The sequence below is a fragment of the Eretmochelys imbricata genome, chromosome 4 (genome assembly GCF_965152235.1).
Source record: "Eretmochelys imbricata isolate rEreImb1 chromosome 4, rEreImb1.hap1, whole genome shotgun sequence".
NCBI classification, from domain to species: Eukaryota; Metazoa; Chordata; order Testudines; family Cheloniidae; genus Eretmochelys; species Eretmochelys imbricata.
Genome location: NC_135575.1, coordinates 1,085,889 through 1,105,772, shown reverse-complemented (window position 1 = coordinate 1,105,772; position 19,884 = coordinate 1,085,889). Strand labels below are relative to the sequence as shown.

Below are 19,884 nucleotides of genomic sequence, written 5' to 3'. Positions count from 1 at the left end.
GGTGCCACAGGACTCCTTGTTTTTTTCAATGTGCAGTGGAAGTCAAACAAGCTATCAGAATGTTGGGAATCATAAGTAAAGGGATTGAGAATAAGTCAGAAAATGTCATGTTGCCCCTCTATAAATCCATGGGACGCCCACATCTTGAATACTGCGTGCAGATGTAGTCATCTCATCTGAAAAAAGATTTATTGGAATTGGAAAATGTACAGAAAAGGGCAACAAACATGATTGGGGTATGGAATGTCTGCTACATGAGGAGAGATTAATAAGACTGGAACTTTTCAGCTTGGAAAAGAGACGACTAAGGGGGATATGATGAATGTCTATAAAATCAAGACTAAGGCTATGTTTTTTTCACAGAGGTCGCGGAAGTCACGGAATCTGTGACTTCCAGCAAACTCCATGACTTCAGCCCGTGGCGGCCGGAAGCTGTGGGGTCCCCCTGCCACCTGTAGCAGCCGGGAGCGGCGGGGGGGCCTCCATGGCTGTGGGGGGACCAACCGCTCCCAGTTGCCATAGGCAGCAGGGGGACCCCGGAGTTCTGAGTGGCCCGCAGTTGCCTAGCCCCTGCAGGTGGTGTTTGGGTCACGCAGCTGAGCTCCCCGTTTTGCCATGGATATTTTTAGTAAAGTCATGGATGGGTCACGGGCTTCCGTGACCTTTTCTTTGTTGCCTGTGACCTGTCCAGGTCTTTTACTAAAAATATCCATGACAAAATCATAGTCTTCATCATGGCAGGTATGAGGAAAGTGAATCCCGAAGTGTTATTTACCCCTTCATGTCACACAAGAACTAGAGTTCACCCAAGGAAATTAATAGGTAGCAGGTCTAAAACAAACAAAAGGAAGTATTTTTTCACACAATTCACAGTCAACCAGTAGAACTCCTTTCCAGAGGATGTTGTGAAGGTCAAGACTATAACGTGATTCAAAAAAGAACTAGATAGATTCATGGCGGCTCGGTCCATCAGTGGCTATTAGACAGGATGGGCAGGGATGGTGTTCCTAACCTCTGTTCGCTAGAAGCTGGGAATGGGCGACGGGATGGATCACTAGATGATTGCCTGTCCGTTTATTTCCTCTGGGGCACCTGGCACTGGCCACGGTTGACAGACGGATACTGGGCTTGATGGACCTTTGGTCTGACCCCATCTGGCCGTTCTTATATTCTGAATAAGTTATAGTAAATTGTGTGCACAGCCAGTGTCCTGGCTCCCACCTGTATCTTGGACACATCCCCCTGCCCACCTTGCCTTCCCCAGCTTCAGCTCCTGCATCTCCCATCCCCCAGTCCTCCTGCCCCACCCTCTCTCATAACACCCCCTTCCATTTCCCCACACTGCACTCCAGCCTGCCCCTCCTCCTGGGCCCCCTTTCCTTCTTCACACTTCCCTGCACGCCCAATACATTCTCCCCATATACTCCCCTCCTCCTCACACATGCTCCAGCCGCCCTGTACCTCCCCACCCCTTCCCCTCCTCACTCCCCCTCCAGCCCTGCCTCCCTTTCTCCTCGTACCACACCATCTCTTGCTCCCCAGTCAGGCCGTTCTGTGAGCCCTTCCCCAGGTCTCCCTCCCACAGGAGCGCTCCTGTGTATTGCCAGGGGCTACCTGGCAGGGTCTGGTTGGATCTGACCTCCCTGCCCCCAATCTTTCCCCCCAGGCCTGCACTCCAGGCGTGTATTGGACACGGTGGTGTCGGAGCCCGGCCCGGGGCTTCCCTGGTACAGCCGTGTTGTGTACGTGGACGATCAGGTCACCTATGTCTACACCAGCGGGATGAAGAGGGCAGAGCCCTACACAGCGTGGATGGCGCAGAACGAGGGTCTGGAGTTCTGGGACGAGGTGACCTGGTGGGGACTGCGCTTCCAGAAATGGTACAATGTGAGTCTGACCACCCTGGGTCAGCTCTACAACCAGAGTGAGGGTGAGTGCGGGACCCGACCCGACCTAGGGACGCAGGGACATGGGGTGGGGGGCCTGGTTGATGTAAACAGGGTGAAGGGACACAGGGATGCGTGTTGGGGATGGGGGGAAGGGACAGCCCCCAGGGGCATTTTCTCGCTGGAGTCCGTGTGAATGTGGGGGACAAAGGGACATGGGGCGGGGGGAGGGGCTGCAGGATGGAGGGTTCATGTGAAAGACATGTTTTGACACCCTCCAAAGTGGGACTCTCATACTGTCCCCTCCCCAGACACCCCAGATTTGTGCTACCAGTCCCACTTGCAGCTTCCTCTGCTGCCCTTCGGGGGACCCCCCGCCCCTTGTGTGTGGTCATTTCCTGGGCAGAGCGGCAGAGGTGCGAAAGCCAGAAGTTCCCGTCAGACCCGGCTAGTCTGACCTCCTGGTCACCCAGGCCAGAGAATCGTACCCAGCAATTCCTGCACGGAGGGGTTTGTTCCTCTCGGCTACGACAGTGACGCTGTCAGACCCTAGAGCTAGAGCAGGGCTTTGGGACGTCTTGTCTCAATTCCCAGACACCGAGTGATGGGGAATCCCAGTATCGACAGCCCCAAGTGTTGAGACATCACGAGTCAGGCCCCCAAAATCCTGAGTTTGGCTTAAATGTCGTCAGTATTTTGGGAATAGTATTGGAGCTTATTTTTATTTGCCCTCTGGTCTGAGCCTTTAGGGGACACATTTCCGGGGTTTTCCCTGCTCCTAGAAGGACTAGAAGTTACTGCTGTAAGAAGAGAGCTGAGTCCTCTAATCTCATGAGTCCAGGAACTAGGGATTTAATAAAACCATCCAGCATCATGAGACGCACGGTAAAGTCACAAGAGCAGGCAGTGCTGCATTCACCCAGCCCTGGGGAGAAGCTGCTCACCGGTGAGCCTCCTTCATTGTTCGCTTTGTCTTATTTCCCAGGTGAGTTTGTTTAAGGTCAGATTCCTCTTCACTCCGCAGAGTGAGGGACTGACATTGACTTGGGCTGGAGAGTTAGTGAGAGAATCAGCCCCTGCAACGTGCAGAGACTCCCGGGCTTCCTTACTCCCGGCAGCACAAACCCCAGCCTGTGTCCACTGGTTGGAGCCCCTGGGGTCAGGCAGGTTCCCCTGCACACTATCGATAAATGTGTAAAGAGCCGTTCTTCCTGCTCAGCCTTATATGTGGGGTGTAGCCCCTTGGCCAGGCCCCTGGATTGGGCTGTCTCACTTAGCACGGGGATGATCCATAAGCGTTCAGTGCCTGTCACTGCTGAACTATTCCTGGCAGATGAGGGTCTCTGATGTAATTGCTCTGCCCTTCCTGACAGGAATTTTCACTCGCCAGCCCCGTGATTCCCCTGTGTCAGTGGTACTGGCCTGTCACATTGGTCCTCACCCAGGAGTGTCCCCAACCCCTTGTTATAGCACCCCCCGGCCTGCCCGAATCCCTCCTGGCTCCCAGCACTGAGACAGCAGCAATGAGAACTAATTCCCATCCTCTCATGGACACCTGGGTTCCTGGTGGCGCTGCCCCATGGCTAAGCGACAGGGTGGAGGGTTGTCAAGTGTCTGCCCCCTAGTGTGGGAGCCCCTTCTGTAGCTAGTTTAACCATCTCCTGACTAGTCTCACCCATTGGTCCCCGGCTGCTGAGACTCCAACCTGACCTGCTCACACGGACACTTGCCTCCCCAATGTTAAGAAAGGGGCTCCGCTCGCCTGCCCCTAACCCTGCGGTGGGGAGCTGCTGTTCTGTCCCCGCAGCCCCCTCCCGAACCACTGTCCTGACTGCCCCCTCCTGCCTTCCTCCCCCCATTTACCCCCTCCTCGCAGTCCTCGGGCTGCCAGGTCACCAGAGACTGTCCTGAGTCCTGCATCCTGGCCACCAACGCTGTTCCCCTCTCTAGCTGTGTCTGCCCCCAACACGCATATGGGGGAATTCGGAGTCTGGTCCCTCTGAGACCCCATCGGTGCCCCCACCCTGCTCATCCCTGTGGAGATCAGCATAGAGGAGAAGAGGGATGTGTGGGGCTGCTTGCTTCTCTCATTACTCCATCCCTTTTCCCCTCAGTTGTTTTTCTCACTTTTTGACTTCAGTTGACTGGAATAAATAGTTAGTTGGACTCTCATAGCAGAGTTTCTTCTGGTCCTGAAACTGGGCATGCCTCGGTCTCCGGGCTTCAAACCCGGGACCTTCTGCGGCGAGCCCATGCCTTTGAGCGACCGGCACTCTAGCTGTCTAAAGTGCGTGGATGAGACTCCTCTTGCGGATCTCTGTCAGCTCTGCCACCAGTTCAGTCCACATGTGAAACAGGATAGGGAGGCCACGCTGAAGTTGTGACAGGTTTGGTCACAGAGACTCCCCTCGAGACTGTCACTCTATGTGCTGAGATACCAATGAAAACAACCCTCCTGCGAGAATAGGCTCCCCTCTACTCCTGTCTTGCTGAGTTAGACACACCAGTCATCTCCAGCACAGACACAGAGGTTGGGCCACAGAAGCTGAGTTTCACTCAGCCCTGGAGCTTTTCAGTTAACAGGGACTTTCCCAGCACCCAGTGTTCAGCCTTTCTGGGAGCCTGAACCCCAAATAAATCTGTTTTACTCTGTATAAAGCTTATACAGGGTAAATTCATAAATTGTCCACCCTCTATAACACTGCTAGAGAGAGATGGAAAGCTGTTTGCTCACCAAGGTATTAATCACTTACTCTGTGTTTATTAATAAACAAAAGTGATTTTATTAAGTATAGAAAGTAGGATTTAAGTGGTTTCAAGTAATAACAGACAGAACAAAGTAAGTCACAAAAGCAAAATAAAACAAACTCGCAAGTCTAAGCCTAATACATTAAGTAACTGATTACCGGAAATATCTCACCCTCAAAGAAGTTCCAATAAATTTCTTTCACAGACTAGACTCCTTCCTAGTCTGGGCCCAATCCTTTCCCCTGGTACAGTCTTTGTTAGATCCAGCAGACAACTCAGGTGGTAAGTAGGGGTTTTCTCATGACTGGCAGCCCCCTTTGTCCTGCTCCACCCCCTTTTATAGCTTTGGCACAAGGTGGAAACCTTTTGTCTCTCTGGGTCCCCACCTCTCCTGCTAAATGGAAAAGTACGAGATTTAAGATGGATTTCATTACCAGGTGATATGGTCACTGTAAGACCCCTAGTCTCCATTCTTCCTGGGTTGGCCCTCACATGCACAGGAAGGCTTGCAAGTATATGGAGCCATTCACAGTTCATTGACTCTGAAGCATCCTTAATGGTTTCCAATTAATATGTTTACATTAGTGATACAAGTTTATATCTTATTCTCCTAACTCCAGAGATGGAATTAATACATGCAAACAAATGGGATGAATACACTTAGTAGATTACAAGCTTTCTAATAATACCATACAAGAGACCTTTTGCATAAAGCATATTCCAGTTACATCATATTCACATTCATAAGCATATTTCCGTAAAACACATGGAGTGCAACGTCACAGAAGTCCCTCCTGATGGAATCAGCACTCAGACCTTCTTCAGAGCTGAGCCAGTCAAACTTGGCACCGTGTACCTCAGTGCTGGTACGAAGAGCTGCTGCAGAGAGAGTCCGTACGGGACTCTCGGCACCGTTCCCCATGCCCAGGGCTAGGAAAGAAACATGAGCAGCAGCTGCCTGAGAGGTTCCCCATCTCTCAGAATGGACAAGCATGGGGAGTGCCGGGGAGTGCGACCAGCGTCTGGCCACTCCTCTGCCCCTGCTCCGTGGCGATACCGTCGACTCCGCCCTGTCCACAGGCCCTGTGGAGTCTGGTGCCCGACCAGCCGCCAGCACCAGAGGGGCAGAGAGGCACAGCAGGGTCGCGGTGCCGTCCGTCCCGGAGGGGTTTGCGGTGGCCAGGGACTGGCTGGCATGGTCGCTACCACCCTTGCTGGCAGTACAAGAGTTGGTGCCAGCAGTGGGGGAAGCAGAAGGGAGCATGTTGCCCCGAGCTCCCGTCTGGTACCAGGCCCCTTGCTCTCTGCTTATGTCGAAGCAGCTTCCCCATCTCGGCCCGATCCCTGGATCCTCAGCACTGTCCCTTGGAGCCGATGGGTACCACACCCCCCTCGTCTCCACAAGATGACTCATCAACCAAGTTGGAGTTTGAATCTTGCACCCAACCGAGGGCCTGGTACCAGTACCCCAGCAACCAGCCCTATGCAATGGTGGGTCCCGGGGTGGGGGTTCCTCCGATTGCCTGGCTCAGTGGGCAATGGCCCATGCAGATACAATGGCCTTTTCAGAACCCCTGGGGTTTTCCTCCACCGCCTGGCCTCCCGTCTAGGTGCTCCTACTCAGTGGTGTCTGAGAGAAGGCTGCCTCCTCCTCCCCAGAAGAGGCAGGGATGTGTGTTTTGCCACCCCAGGACCCTTCAAGGCTCACCAGGAGTTATGGAAGAAGGTGGCCTCAAACTTAGGGCTGAAAGTGGAGGTAGTTAAAAAAAATCCTCCAACAGCTTTGTCAACATCTGGGCTGCAGTGGTCCTGTTGAAGGTAGCTCTGCCTTTCAATGAGGCCATAGTGGGTCCAGTTAAAACACTATGGCAGACCCCTTCCTCACTGCCCCCCACGTCAAAGAAGGCAGATAGGAAGTACTATGTCTCCACCAAAGGGTAGGAGTACATATGTTCCCATCCCCCTCCCGGATCCTTGGTCGTCTCGGCAGCCAATGAGAGGGAAAGGAAAGGGTTATGAGGAGCCACCCCCAAGTCAAAAAACTAAAAAAAGCAGGACTATTTTGGTAGGAAAATGTATTCTACCAACGGTCTATGGCTCCACAGCGCCAGCCAACAGGCACTGCTGGGCAGATATGACTTTCATTCCATGTTGAAATTTAAAGACTAGTTTCCCCAAGAGTCCAGGCAGGAGATTGTTGCTGTGGTGGAAGAAGGGAAGGCAGTGACCAGGGCTTCCCCACAAGCCACCCTTGACAGAGTGAATGCGGCAGCCGGGGCTATGCCGTCACCAGTGGCCATGCAAAGGGGCTCCTGGCTTCAGTCCTCTGGCCTACAGACAAAGGTACAGCAGTCTCTTCAAGACCGTCTGTTTGAAGGGACTTTGCTCTTCTCAGAGCAAACGGATGCCAGACTCCACTGCCTGAAGGACTCCAGAGCCATCCTCAAGTCCTTGAATCTCCATGTCCCGGGTGCCTTTGAGGAAACAATTCAAACCCCAACAACCTGCCCACTTCCCAGGCCCGCCGCCTTGTCAAGACCTGTTCAAAAAGCAGAACAGCAGTTGTAGATGCAGACAGGCGCCCCCATCTGCCTCAGCCTCGCTGTTTGGCCCTCATGGATACTCAGGGGGCTCCAAGCAAAACTTTTGATGGGGCACCCAAGGGCATTACACCAGTCCACATACCAGATCCTGCCCCCCTTTTGTTTTTGGACCATCTCTCCTGCTTCAGTTTGGCATGGTCCCTTATCACCACAGACCATTTGGTGCTGAGTACAGTGGAGGAGGGATTATACAAAGCAGTTTGTTTCCATTCCTCCCTCCTACCCCTCATCCGTGTCCCTCTTCAGGGACCCTTCTCATGAGCAACTTTTAGCCCAGGAGGTGCAAGTCCTTCTGTGGCTCGGAGCCATGAAGGAGGTGCCTCGGAACTTAAGAGGGAAAGGGTTTCACTCCTGTTATTCCTGTGATGGGTTCTGTCACAGAGATCCCCTTCGGACTGTCACTGATATACTGAAATCATCTCTGAGCCAGTTTTCCCTGCCAGCTTGGGAATTCCAGAACCCTGTCTTGTTGAGCCAGACATGCGAGTCTGTTTACACAGACCCAGGGTCTGGGCCACGCTCCCAAAGCTGCAGGCTTTAGCTGAAAGCTGTTCTGCAGGTTACCTGTCTCCAGTGCCCAGACACCCAGTTCCCAATGGGATCCAAACCCCAGATAAATCTGTTTTACTCTGTATAATGCTTATACAGGGTAAATTCATAAATTGTCCGAACCCTATAACACTGATAGTGAGATATGCACAGCTGTTTGCTCCTCCAGGTATTAATCACCTACTCTGGGTTTATTAAAAAACAACAGTGATTTTATTAAGTATAAAAGGTAGGATTTAAGTGATTTCAAATAATAACAGACACAACAAAGTAGGTCATAGAGCAAAATGAAACAAAACACGCAAGTCTAAGCCTAATACATTAAGAAACTGATTACAGGAAATATCTCGCCCTCAAAGATGTTCCAATAAGTTTACTTCACAGACTAGACTTTTTCCTTGTCTGGGCCCAGTCCTTTTCCCCTGGTACAGTCTTTGTTAGATCCAGCAGACATCTCAGGTGATAAGCAGGGGTTTTCTCATGACTGGCACCCCATTTTATAACTTTGGCACAAGGCGGGAATCTTGTGTGTCTCTGGGTCCCCGCCCCTCCTGCTAAATGGAAAAGTACCAGATTTAAGATGGATTTCACGACCGGGTAACATGGTCACCTGTCTAGTCTCCATTCCTCCTGGGTTGTCCCCCACATACACAGGAAGGCTTTCAGGTAAATAAACCATTTACCATCAATTGTTCTAACTAATGGGAGCCATCAAGTTCCTAATGCCCCATTGATGGCCCTCACCTGGTGTGACTACAACAGTGATACAAGTTTATATCTTATTTCCCCAACTCCAGACATAGAAATAATACATGCAAACAAATAGGATGAACACACTCAGTAGATTACAAGCTTTCTAATGACATCATACAAGAGCACTTTTGCGTAAAGCATATTCCAGTTACATCATATTCACATTCGTAAGCATATTTCTATAAAACATATGGAGTGCAAAATCACAATACATTAATCCTGAGTGTCAAAGGGCGTCTCTGACCCATTCTAGTCCTGCAACACCTCAAAGGCTGAAGTTGTGCATTGTCTCCCTGGCCTTCATCATTCCTTCCCTGGATCCAGGGGATGGGTACGCTGCCCTCGATTTGAAAGATGCCTATTTCTACATCTCTATTTTCTGAGACCACAGAAGGTTTCTCAAGACTGTTGTGAACCAGGCTCATTAGCAGTTTACCATCCTCCTGTTCATCCTGTCAGCAGCCAAATGGGTCTTTATGAAATGCATGGTAATAGTGGCAGCCTTCCTGAGAAGGTGAGGGGTGCAGGTGTATCCGTATCTCAGTGACTGGCTGGTCAAGGGCCAGTCCAAGTGCCAGGTAAAAGCCAGTATCCACCTCGTCCAAGCAACCTTTCGAGCACAGGGCCTGCTGATAAACGAGCAGAAGTTTATTGAAGCAGTGCTCTATTATACCCAGGCCAGGGCTTCCTCCCAGAAGCCCACTTCCAGTCAGTGTCGTCACAGGTCAAGGCCCTCTCAGGCTGTTGGGTCACAAGGCCTTCTACATATATGTGGTGCGATATGCGAGGTTGCACCTCAGACCCCTTCAGGCTTGGCTGGCCTTGGTGTACTGGCCAAACAGCCATCATTTGGACTCGGTGCTCATGGTGCCTGCCCATCTCGGACACCTCAGGACACAAGGTCAGTGGTCCCAGCAGTAACTCTTGCTACAGATGAACATCAGAGAGCTCAGGGCGGTCCGCCTAGCACGTCAGGTGTTCTTCCCGCTCATCGCAAACAAGGTGGTGCGAGTTCTTACAGAGAATATGGCAGCCATGTTTTACATTGACAGGCAGAGAGCGGCCCGCTCTTCTCCCCCCGTGTCAGGAGGCCATTTGCTTGTGGGAGTTCTGCATAAAGCACTCGAGCCACCTTGAAGCTTCTCACCTTTCGGGAGCCCAGAGTGAGCTGGCAGATCAGCTCTTCTCACCGCGAATGGTCCCTATGCCCTGACATAGCACGGGCCATTTTCCAGTGGCGGGGTGCTCCCCTCGTAGAACTGTTCACAACCAGACAAGAAGGGGAAATGTCAGCAGTTCTGCTGTCTGCATGACTGCAACCTGGGCTCGCTCCCAGATGCCTTCTTACTCCCTTGGAGAAAGCACCTGTTCTGCGCCTTCCCCCCCATTCCTTTAGTGCACAAGGTCTTGCTGAGGTCAGGGGCGAAGGTTATTTTCATAGCCTCAGCCTGGCCACGTCAGCACTAGTCTGGCTTATTTCTAGACCTGTCAGTAGCTACTCCAATGCTGCTCCCTCCCCTTCTGGACCTGATCTCGCAAGATCACGGCCAGATGCTCCATCTGCCTGACAGCTCCATGGTGAAGCCTGCAGAACTGGCCTGTTCGGAGCAGGTCTGTTAGGTCTTGCTAGGCAGTAGGAAACCTTCTAGCAGAGCTACTTACCTCCCCGAGTGGAAGCGTTTCTCCATTTGGTCGACCCAGCAAGGCCTCTCACCGGGGTGCCAGAACCTCTCTATGAGTGGGGGGGCCCCCGGGGCTGAAACTGTGACTCCGTCTCTTCCCCGACACCCTCCCCCCCGCTCCAGCTCTTCTCCTGAGGCTCTGTCCCCTTCCCCCTGCTGCTGAAGTGGCAGGGCCCTGGCCCCTCGGTCCCCCTGTTCCGGCACCCCTGCCCCTCACCGGCTGAGTCATCTCTCAGATGAAGCAGATTCTCCAGAACAGTCTGGGAACAGCCAGGTCTAGCGATTCCATCTGTTGAGGTGCACCTAGCCGCCATCTCCGCATTCTACCCCCAGGTGGGTGGGTGGGTGGTCAGTTTTTTCACATGAAATGTCCCTTCACTTCCTGAAAGGCTTTATCCGCGAATCTGGGAACCCGTCTGTGATAAATGAGGGTGGGTAGCACCCTTATGTAACTCCCCAACCATTCAGTTAGCCTTAGAATCCTTCTTAGCCGCTGCACCCTAATTGCCTTACCTGTGAAGGGTTAAGAGGTAAACGTCAAATGAGTTGGCACCTGACCAGGGGAACCAATAAGGAAGCTGTACCCTCTCAAATTGGGAAAGACTGCTGGGTGTGTGGGTCTTTTGTTCTCTCGGCTGCAGAGGGACAGGGCAGCAGTCATGCTGTAAAAAGCTCTGGGTCAGGTATGAAAAGTCATCTGGATCATACCTAGAAACTACTCATTTGGAACCACTGATATGGAAGTAGAACAGGAAATGGTCAGGTAGACGCAATTAGGCTTGTCTCTTTTTATGGCTTGTGGACTCCTCTGTGCTGACCCCAGGTGCTTTTGTTTTGTTGTAACCTTTAAGCTGGACCCCAAGAAAGCTACTCTCGCTGATTAATCCTTGCGGTTGCTCTTTTAAGATCTAGCAATAACTTAAGTTTTCCAAACGTGTTTTCTTTCTTTTTTATTTTTTAATAAAATTTCCTTTTTTTAAGAACATGATTGGATTTCTATGTCTTTTGAGGTGAGGAGGTTGTGCATATCTTAATCTGCCAATACAACAGCTGGGTTCCCCTTTTCTTTTGTTTCCTTTCTCGGCTTCCCCGAGGAAGGGGTGGAAAAGCCGAGGGGCCCCAGAAAATCTTCCCAAGTGAGTTTTTCTGGATTGGCAAAAGGCAGATTTTCACTTGGGTGGTGGCAGCATTACCAGCCTGGAGTGGCCAGTATTAATTTTTAGAGTCCTTGCAGGCCCCCACCTTCTGCACTCGAAGTGCCAGAGTGGGGAATCAGCCCTGACACCATCCCCCTGGGGGACTTAAACATGGTCCTGTCAGAGCTCACAGGGCCTCCCTTTGAGCCACTGGCATTGTGCCCTCTGTTGTACCTTTCCTGGAAGATCGCCTTTCTGGTAGCAATTACCTCAGTCAGGAGGGTCTCGGAGATCAGAGCTCTTATGTCAAAAACTCCGTATACAGTGTTCTTTAATGACAAGGGTTGCACCCACCCTTGTTCCTCCTGAAGGTAGTCTTGGAGTTTCATAGTAATCAGGCTATTTTCCTGCCCATTTTCTTCTCGAAGCTGCACAAGAATAGGGAGGAAAGACATCTCCATACTCTTGGATGTTAGGCAGGGCATCCTAGTGTTCTGTATAGAAAGGACTATATAGAAAGTCGATCCATAAATCCACACAGCTCTTTGTGGCAGTCGCTGATAGGATGAAAGCCCCACCCATTTCAGCTCAGAGAATTTCATTGTGGATCACACTGTGTATTCACATGTGGTACGAGCAGGCAGGTGTCCCACCACCTGCCTTCCCGGCGGCCCAGTCTATGAGAGCACAAGCTTCCTCAGTGGTGTTCATGGCCCAGGCTTGATCCAGGACATTTGTAAAGCAGCGACCTGGGCGTCAGGACATACTTTTTCTTCCAACTACGCCATCACCCAGCAAGCTAGAGATGACACTGGGTTTGGTTGGCCCACCTCTTACGGTACTGCAAGGGAGTCACCGAACGTGGCATGAACGTGTGCAAGCAGTTGAAGAAGAAAAAATGGTTACTAACCATTCTGTAACTCTTGGTCTTAGAGACCTCTTGCAAACGTCCATTCCATGAGCCACCATCCTCCTCCTCTGTTGGAGTTGCTGGCAACAAGGAACTGAGAATGTGCGGGGTCGACGGGTCCTCTTATACTGCGCCATGAGCGCATGGTACCAGAGGGTACGAGAGGCGACCTGATGGGTACCACTGAGAGAGAAATTTCTGGCGACTGTGCGCGGGGCCCGCACACCTAGCGTGGAATGGACGTGTGCAGCACAGCTCTGAGAACAGCCGTCACAGGAAGGTTAGTAACCGGTTTTTGCCCAAGCCTGGGGCATGGTTCAGGGACACAGCTCAGTGGGCTCGGCTCTCACCTGTGGCTGTGACCCCAAGTGGTATTTTAATCCCTTGGCCGACGTTTTTCCAAACGTGATTCGTGATTTTTTGGGTGTCTGAGATTCAGCGGCCGGGTGCCACCATGTTCTGATCAGGCCCCTTTAAAAGGTCTCAGGTGGGCACCCAAAATCACTAGTGATTGCTGAAAATCTAGGCATTTACCTCGGTGTATCTAATGCATGATGGGGGAGGGGTGTAAATACTTGGGACCCTGTGTGGGGTATTTTTGTGCCCCCACATTCTGCCCTGTTTGCCAAGCGCGGGGTCTGATCCGTTCCCCGCGCGTTTCAGTCTTCCTCGTGATCCTCACAGTGTTCTCTGTTCATCACAGCCTCCCTCCCTCTCTCCTAAATTCTCCTTCCTGTCCCCATCTCCTTTCCCTCCCCCCTAGTCTCCCTCCCTGCCTCCTGTCAGGCCGGGGGTGGCTGTATTAACTGAGTCTGCTCTTGGTTGTGTGCGAGATGGTGGCCGTTGTTGTGAAGATTAGCCTGGCTGTGGGAAAATGGTGGCCAGTTGAACTAAAGGCCGTCAATGGCCTGATCCTTACAGGGAATCACCTTGAGACAGTGGCCGTGTGAAAAAGAGGCCAAGCATCCGAAGTTGGTGCTTTGCCGTTCCTAGATTGAGCTGGAGACACGGGGAAGATGGGGCAGGGAAACAGAGGGACCCTGGGGATTCTGTGAGGTCATTAAACCAGAGCAGAAGTTAGTGTGGGGGACAGATCTCCTGTACCCCTTCTCTACAGGGACATGCGGGTAATGTGAATGGAGGAGGTGGGGGACCAAGTCACCCTGAGGATCCTGCAAAATTAATACAACCAGAGCAGGAGAGAGTGGGGTATAGACACCCCGAACTCTCTCTCTTCTCCAGAATGACCCTGATTACCAGAACTGGGGGAGTCCTCAGAGAGCAGAAGAGAGCTGGAGGGGATAGACCTCTGCAATATGGACTATATGGTGGATAGAAAATTGGTCCTCGGGCCGGTTTTGTTCAATATCTTCATAAATGATCTGGAGGATGGTGTGGATTGCACCCTCAGCAAGTTTGCGGATGACACTAAACTGGGAGGAGAGGTAGATACGCTGAAGGGTAGGGATACGATACAGAGGGACCTAGACAAATTGGAGGATTGGGCCAAAAGAAATCTGATGAGGTTCAACAAGGACAAGTGCAGAGTCCTGCACTTAGGACGGAAGAATCCAATGCATCGCTACAGTCTAGGGACCGAATGGCTCGGCAGCAGTTCTGCAGAAAAGGACCTAGGGGTTACAGTGGACGAGAAGCTGGATATGAGTCAACAGTGTGCCCTTGTTGCCAAGAAGGCCAATGGCATTTTGGGATGTATATGTAGGGGCATTGCCAGAAGATCGAGGGACGTGATCGTTCCCCTCTATTCGACATTGGTGAGGCCTCATCTGGAGTCCTCTGTCCAATTTTGGGCCCCACACTACAAGAAGGATGTGGACAAATTGGAAAGCATCCAGCGGAGGGCAACAAAAATGATTAGGGGACTGGAACACATGACTTATGAGGAGAGGCTGAGGGAACTGGGATTGTTTAGTCTGTGGAAGAGAAGAACGAGGGGGGACTTGATAGCTGCTTTCAACTACTTGAAAGGGGGTTCCAGAGAGGATGGTTCTAGACTATTCTCAGTGGTGGCAGATGACAGAACAAGGAGTAATGGTCTCAAATTGCAGTGGAGGAGGTTTAGGTTGGATATTAGGAAAAACTTTTTCACTAGGAGGATGGTGAAACACTGGAATGCGTTCCCTAGGGAGTTGGTGGAATCTCCTTCCCTAGAAGTTTTTAAGGTCAGGCTTGACAAAGCCCTGGCTAGGATGATTTAGTTGGGGATTGGTCCTGCTTTGAGCAGGGGGTTGGACTAGATGACCTCTTGAGGTCCCTTCCAACCCTGATATTCTATGATTCTATTAATATCCAGAGTACTCCCTTTGGGGTTGTGCCACCCTGCACCCCCTACAGGGAACATACAAGAACAAGCAGCAGTGAGGTGATCCTTGAAGGTTGTGAGCTCTCTATAGTGGGGGGTCTTTAGTGTACAAAGACCCAACAGATGGAGCGTGGGCCCCCTGTGGGTTTGGCTTCCCTCCTGAAAGGAGCTGGGAGGGTGTAGGACCCAGCAGCATAAGTGGGAACCCCATTTCTCAGGGGAGGGAGGGCCCAGTAGCAAGGGGAGGACCCAGTGGTCTACCTGCAATGGGGTCTTGGTGAGATTTCAGAGAGAGGCTGCTGCTGAACCTCAGCTGTGTTTCAGGGTTTCACATTATCCAGACGATATACGGCTGTGATCTCCGGGAAGACAACACCACTTGGGGGGTTTATCAGGATTCATATGACGGACGCGACTTTCTTACCTTCGATAAGGAGACCATGACTTGGGTAGCAGCAGATATTGGGGCTCAGATCTCCAAGAGGAGATGGGATGCTGAAGTACTTGACAACCAGCGGTGGAAACGCTACCTGGAGGAGAAATGTATTCCCTGGCTAAGGAGTTCTCTAGAGTACGGGAAGGAGACTCTGCAGAGGAAAGGTAAGATGGGGCACAAGCCCCACCCAAGAGGTCAATACAAGTTACATCTCCATTCCCCAGCCCCAGTTCCAAAATGGAGCAGGGGAGTAAGGGGCAATTCAGCGAACCTTGCACCAGGGATGGGTGGGGAAAGAACCCCTTCCCCGCCAGCGCTGCTGGAAAAAAAGATAAGAAATTGAAAATGTTAAAAGCAGCTCACTGTAGAGAAGCTGATCAAATGAGCCCAAATTTGCAGCACACATTCTAGCTCTTCCCCTGGTGTTGACACAGTAGTTATCAAGGCAATCTGCCAATGCGTGTGCATGTTAAAGCACTTTACTTAATTATGGAAGAGCCACCACTTCTCTGGACACCAGCTTCATTCACCATGTAATTCTTCCTCATTCACTGTCTGCACCATCATATTTTCTTGTGTTACCCCCAGCCCCTGTGTTCCACCAATGACGGTAGCTTTGTTCTTGTTGCCTTTGTCCAAACTTCTCCCACAGTCATTTATGTGCTTTCTTCCATGCCATCCCCTACATGTGGAATTGCCCTCCCCATACTAATCTGGAAGAAGGCACCCCTTGTCCTTAAAGTTTTCCCCCTCAAGACCTACCTTTGCTGCAACACCCTCTTACTTATTCCTTGATTCTTTTATCAATAAGACATCTGATAATCACACTCAAATTTATCAAAGCTTTTTCAGTAAAGATTAATCAGCACAAACATAGAAGGGAAGAGGTTAAATGCTTTACCACTCCGACTCAGGAGGACAGTTGCAGCGTAGTCTGCTTCAAAATGTTAACTCGCTATTACTCACATATGTACCTTGTGTGTTACCATGTACACACATTTCCCAGATTAGTTAGCATCATTACACACCCTAATCTTTCCCTTCCCAAACAGTTTGCACTTGCTGTTCAAAGTTACTTGAAATTTGTACCCAGTTTTTTGCAACATACTAGTTACTTATTTCTCTCAGGAACCTCAGCAGAACATTATCTTGTCAATTGCCATCTTTACAAATGCCAAGAAGTAAAAGCCATACACAGCAGTCTAATGTATATTTCAGTGCCAACGGGCTGGGAAACTGATTTTTCAACATAAGAGTAAATGCATTTGAAATCCATAATATTGGGGTAAATAGATTTGGTAACAACCTACAAGAAATTAGCCAATTAATATTAGTTAATTTGAGGGGCAATTTAGCACTGTCACTTTTTGTTAAATGGGCCCTTTCCATCTTTAATTGGTCATTTTATCTAGTTCATTTTTTTGCTCCCTGGCCAGGGCAAGATTCTTCTCTCTTTCATATCCAGGGACTGAGAGGAGATGGGCACAAACCTAGCACATGATTGACACCTGTATGTGGAGCTTAGTGAAGCCTTTCAAGGTACTTGTGTCACTGTGGTTGGGAGCAGAGGCCAGGTCAGGGACCTGGATTTGTGGTTCACCGTTGCTGATGCTGTGAATTGGGCACAGGAATTCTCTAACATGGTGGTTCTCTCTCATCAGAGGGATTCCGTCTCATGGACTTTTGTCCTCTCCCACTCCTGGGGTCTCAGAATTTCATGCTGCAAAGCTCCAGCAAAGGCTGCCTGGATTAGAGCTTGAAAATAACTAACTTCAGTTTCTTCTTTTTCCCAGTGCGCCCAACAGCTAGAGTGAGGGACAGGTCATCTCATGACGGCCTCACCACCCTCTCCTGTAAGGTCAGTGGGTTCTACCCCCGGGACATCACCGTGACCTGGCTGAGAAATGGGGAGAGCAGACAGCAAGAGACCTACTCTGAAGGCATCCTACCCAGTGGGGACGGGACCTACCAGACCTGGGTGACAATGGAGATTGATCCCAAGATCAAAGGCCATTATTCATGTCACGTGGAGCATGAAAGCCTATCAGAGCCACTCTCCATCTCCTGGGGTAAGGCATTTGTGTGTGTGTCTCTTTTTTTCCTTGTGGGAGAGGGGGAATCCATTAAACTCAACCCCTGAAAAATTCTCATTTGGATTTATAGGCTGAAGCTGGAATTTCCTCAGGGTCTGTGAGGCCCTGTCCCCTTTGGCCCTGTCCCTCTGCATCAAGTTCTTGTGCTAGAGTTGGGACCCACAGTGCCTGGGGCTCATGCCTTGCTCTCCAGTTTGCTGCCTCTGGGGCTGTTCGATACATCTCAGCAATACACTGTCTCTGAAGGGAGAAGATTAGTAATCGGACATTAAGGCCTGAAGGGACCATTCTAATCATCTGATCTGAGCTCCTGCATAGCCCAGGGCAGGGGGGAATCACACCAGGGACCCCAGCATCCAGTCTGGTCATCCGTGAGCAAACTAGAGCTCATCCTTCAGAAAGAGATGTCGATTCCAGATATAAAGTCTCCAAGGGATGGAGAATTTACCACATCCCAGGGGAAGCTCAAATCTGCCCCTTATTTCCAGACAGAATTGGTCTTGCTTCAGCTTGCAGCCCGGTGTCAGAGAAAAACACAGTTCTCACTCTCAGGTTGGGTGCAGCAAGTCAGATACACTTTATTATCTCAAGCAATTGCACAGAGGGAGAGAGTGCCCTAGGACACAGGGTTTCCCACACCTAGGCAGGTCTCTCTACAGATAAACAATTAGAGCAAGTATTTATACCTTTATTACAGACAATAATAAGCAACAGCTGCATATTGTTTATACATATTCCTTCATGATATCTCATTTTGCTCAATTTCTCTTATAGTCTACGTTCTATTCTTATCTAATACAAGGTCACAACAGCCTCTTTCACAGTTCTTTTCCACTCGCTTCGCACTATCCCCGCTTCTACAAATCTTGCGTTATTAAAGCTAGAGTTAGCCTGACTTCTGTTCATTTCAGAGGCCTGCATCCAAATTCCCTTTATATACTTCCACTTCGGTCTCAACTTCATGCACTTGTTGTCCTGCCATGAGTGCAGGGGACGGGACTAGATGACCTCTTGAAGTCCCTTCCGGTCCTCTGATTCAGCAGGTTCTCAGAAACATGGTTCTACGGGCCCTTCATTCTTGCCCATGTGGCCAGATAGAGAGGTTTAATGTTGGGAGCAACTTGTTTCTGTGCGCAGTGATGCTGGAAGGGAGGTATGGCCTTGGAATGGAGCGAGGAGGCAGATGAGAGCCCTGCATCACGGGGGAGAGTCTCCTATGCCCCTAGCACAAGAAAGTCTAGGAATAATTTATTGCACATGGAGCTGCCTTCCAGCCATCTTTTTGCTTGGTTAAATGGGATGTGCAAAAATGCAGCATTTGGAAGTGCAAACAATTTCTGAGAGGGCAGCCTGCACCGGGACTCTCGTCAGCAGATAGTTTCACATCACAATCCTGCTACCACGTCCCCTGCCAATTTTTGTGTCATAACCCACATTTCCTTATTCTCTTAGAAATATTTTTCTTTTTGCTGTTTTATTATGTGGCTCTTTCAGACAACAGGAGAAACTGATTAGTGAAACGGAAAGTGTATACAGAACTCGGGGTTTAACAGGTTTATATAAACCAAAAACAGTATTAATATTTCTATCCTCCCCTCTTCACTTCCTGGCCCCTCAAAAAACACGCATTGTGTCTGTAACTCCATTCATGGCAGGGAAATCCAGAGCTTTGAGGTCAGTTTCCAGTTTGGCACCAGACTCCCACAATGGGACTGTGTTCCATTAGTCGTGAAAGTCAGCCTGGTCAAGGAGGGTTAGGGACTGGGAGCCAGGACTCCTGGGTTCTGTCCTTGGCTCTAGGAGGTAAGTGGAGGCAAGTGGGTTAGAGCAAAGGGGCTGGGAGCCAGAATTCCTCGGTTCTGTCTCTGGAAGGGGAGTTGGGGTTAGTGGGTTAGAGCAGGAGGGGCTGGAAGTCAGGATTCCTGGGGTCGAGTCCTGGCTCTTGCACTGCCTCACTGTGTGATCTTCAGCAAGTCTCCCCCCTTTCCCCTTTAGGGATGATACTGACATCCATGCTGTCCCACAGTTAGGTTTATGAAGTTCGATTAATGTTATAAAAGTCTTCAATTCATAATAAATATTTAGCACTTAAAATAGAAGTGGTAGAGACTGTGTCCAGGACTTCCTATGGTGGGATGCAATGCATGGTGGCTGCAGTGGAAGGGGTGGAGGGTTGCAGGACTCAGCCCTTATCTGCGGAGCTGACTGACTGATCCCTGCAGTGGGATGAAAGGGGGTTTTAGTCGGGGGGGAGTGGGGGGATTTTTCCCCATTGATCATTCTCTCCATTTCATTTCAGAGCCAAATAACAATCTGATTCCCATTGTGGCTGGAGTTATCACAGCAGTTGTCCTGATTGGTGTTATAATCGGAATAATCATCTGGAAAAAGAAACGCCCAGGTAAAGAGCCTGGGATATGGGGGTGGATTCCCTGGACTTGCTGGGCCCTGCACATACCCCTAAGGAGTACAGGAGCCTGTGTCAATTCGGTGTAACTGCCCCATTGCGGGACTGAGCTAATGACCCCCAATGGGAGCTGCTGGAGGGCCAGACCCAGAAACTGGGTGCGGGTTACAGTTTAGATGGGGCTAGGTTTTCCATAGAGCTCAGCACCCAGTGCACCGAGGTCTTTGGAAACTGTCTCATTGTGTCCTTCTCTCTTGCCAATTGTGAGCGCCTGGGACCTTGAGTCCATTACTGAGCGCCAGGGGTCTGTGCTGAGCCAGGGGCCCGGTTTCTGAGCTGTGGACACCAATTGCAGTCA

The 19,884-nt window shown here is 50.5% G+C and overlaps 1 protein-coding gene across 1 annotated transcript in view; it reads left to right on the top strand.

Annotated features, from left to right (window-relative positions):
- Window positions 1–19,884, top strand: part of LOC144263814 (class I histocompatibility antigen, F10 alpha chain-like) — a 40,390-nt gene that overhangs the window by 7,859 nt on the left and 12,647 nt on the right. The window contains exons 2-5 of the mRNA XM_077814801.1: window positions 1,667–1,930; window positions 14,915–15,190; window positions 16,820–17,095; window positions 19,419–19,520. Coding sequence (XP_077670927.1) covers window positions 1,783–1,930; window positions 14,915–15,190; window positions 16,820–17,095; window positions 19,419–19,520 — 802 coding nt within the window. The 5' untranslated portion in view covers window positions 1,667–1,782. The remainder of the gene's footprint in view (window positions 1–1,666; window positions 1,931–14,914; window positions 15,191–16,819; window positions 17,096–19,418; window positions 19,521–19,884) is intronic.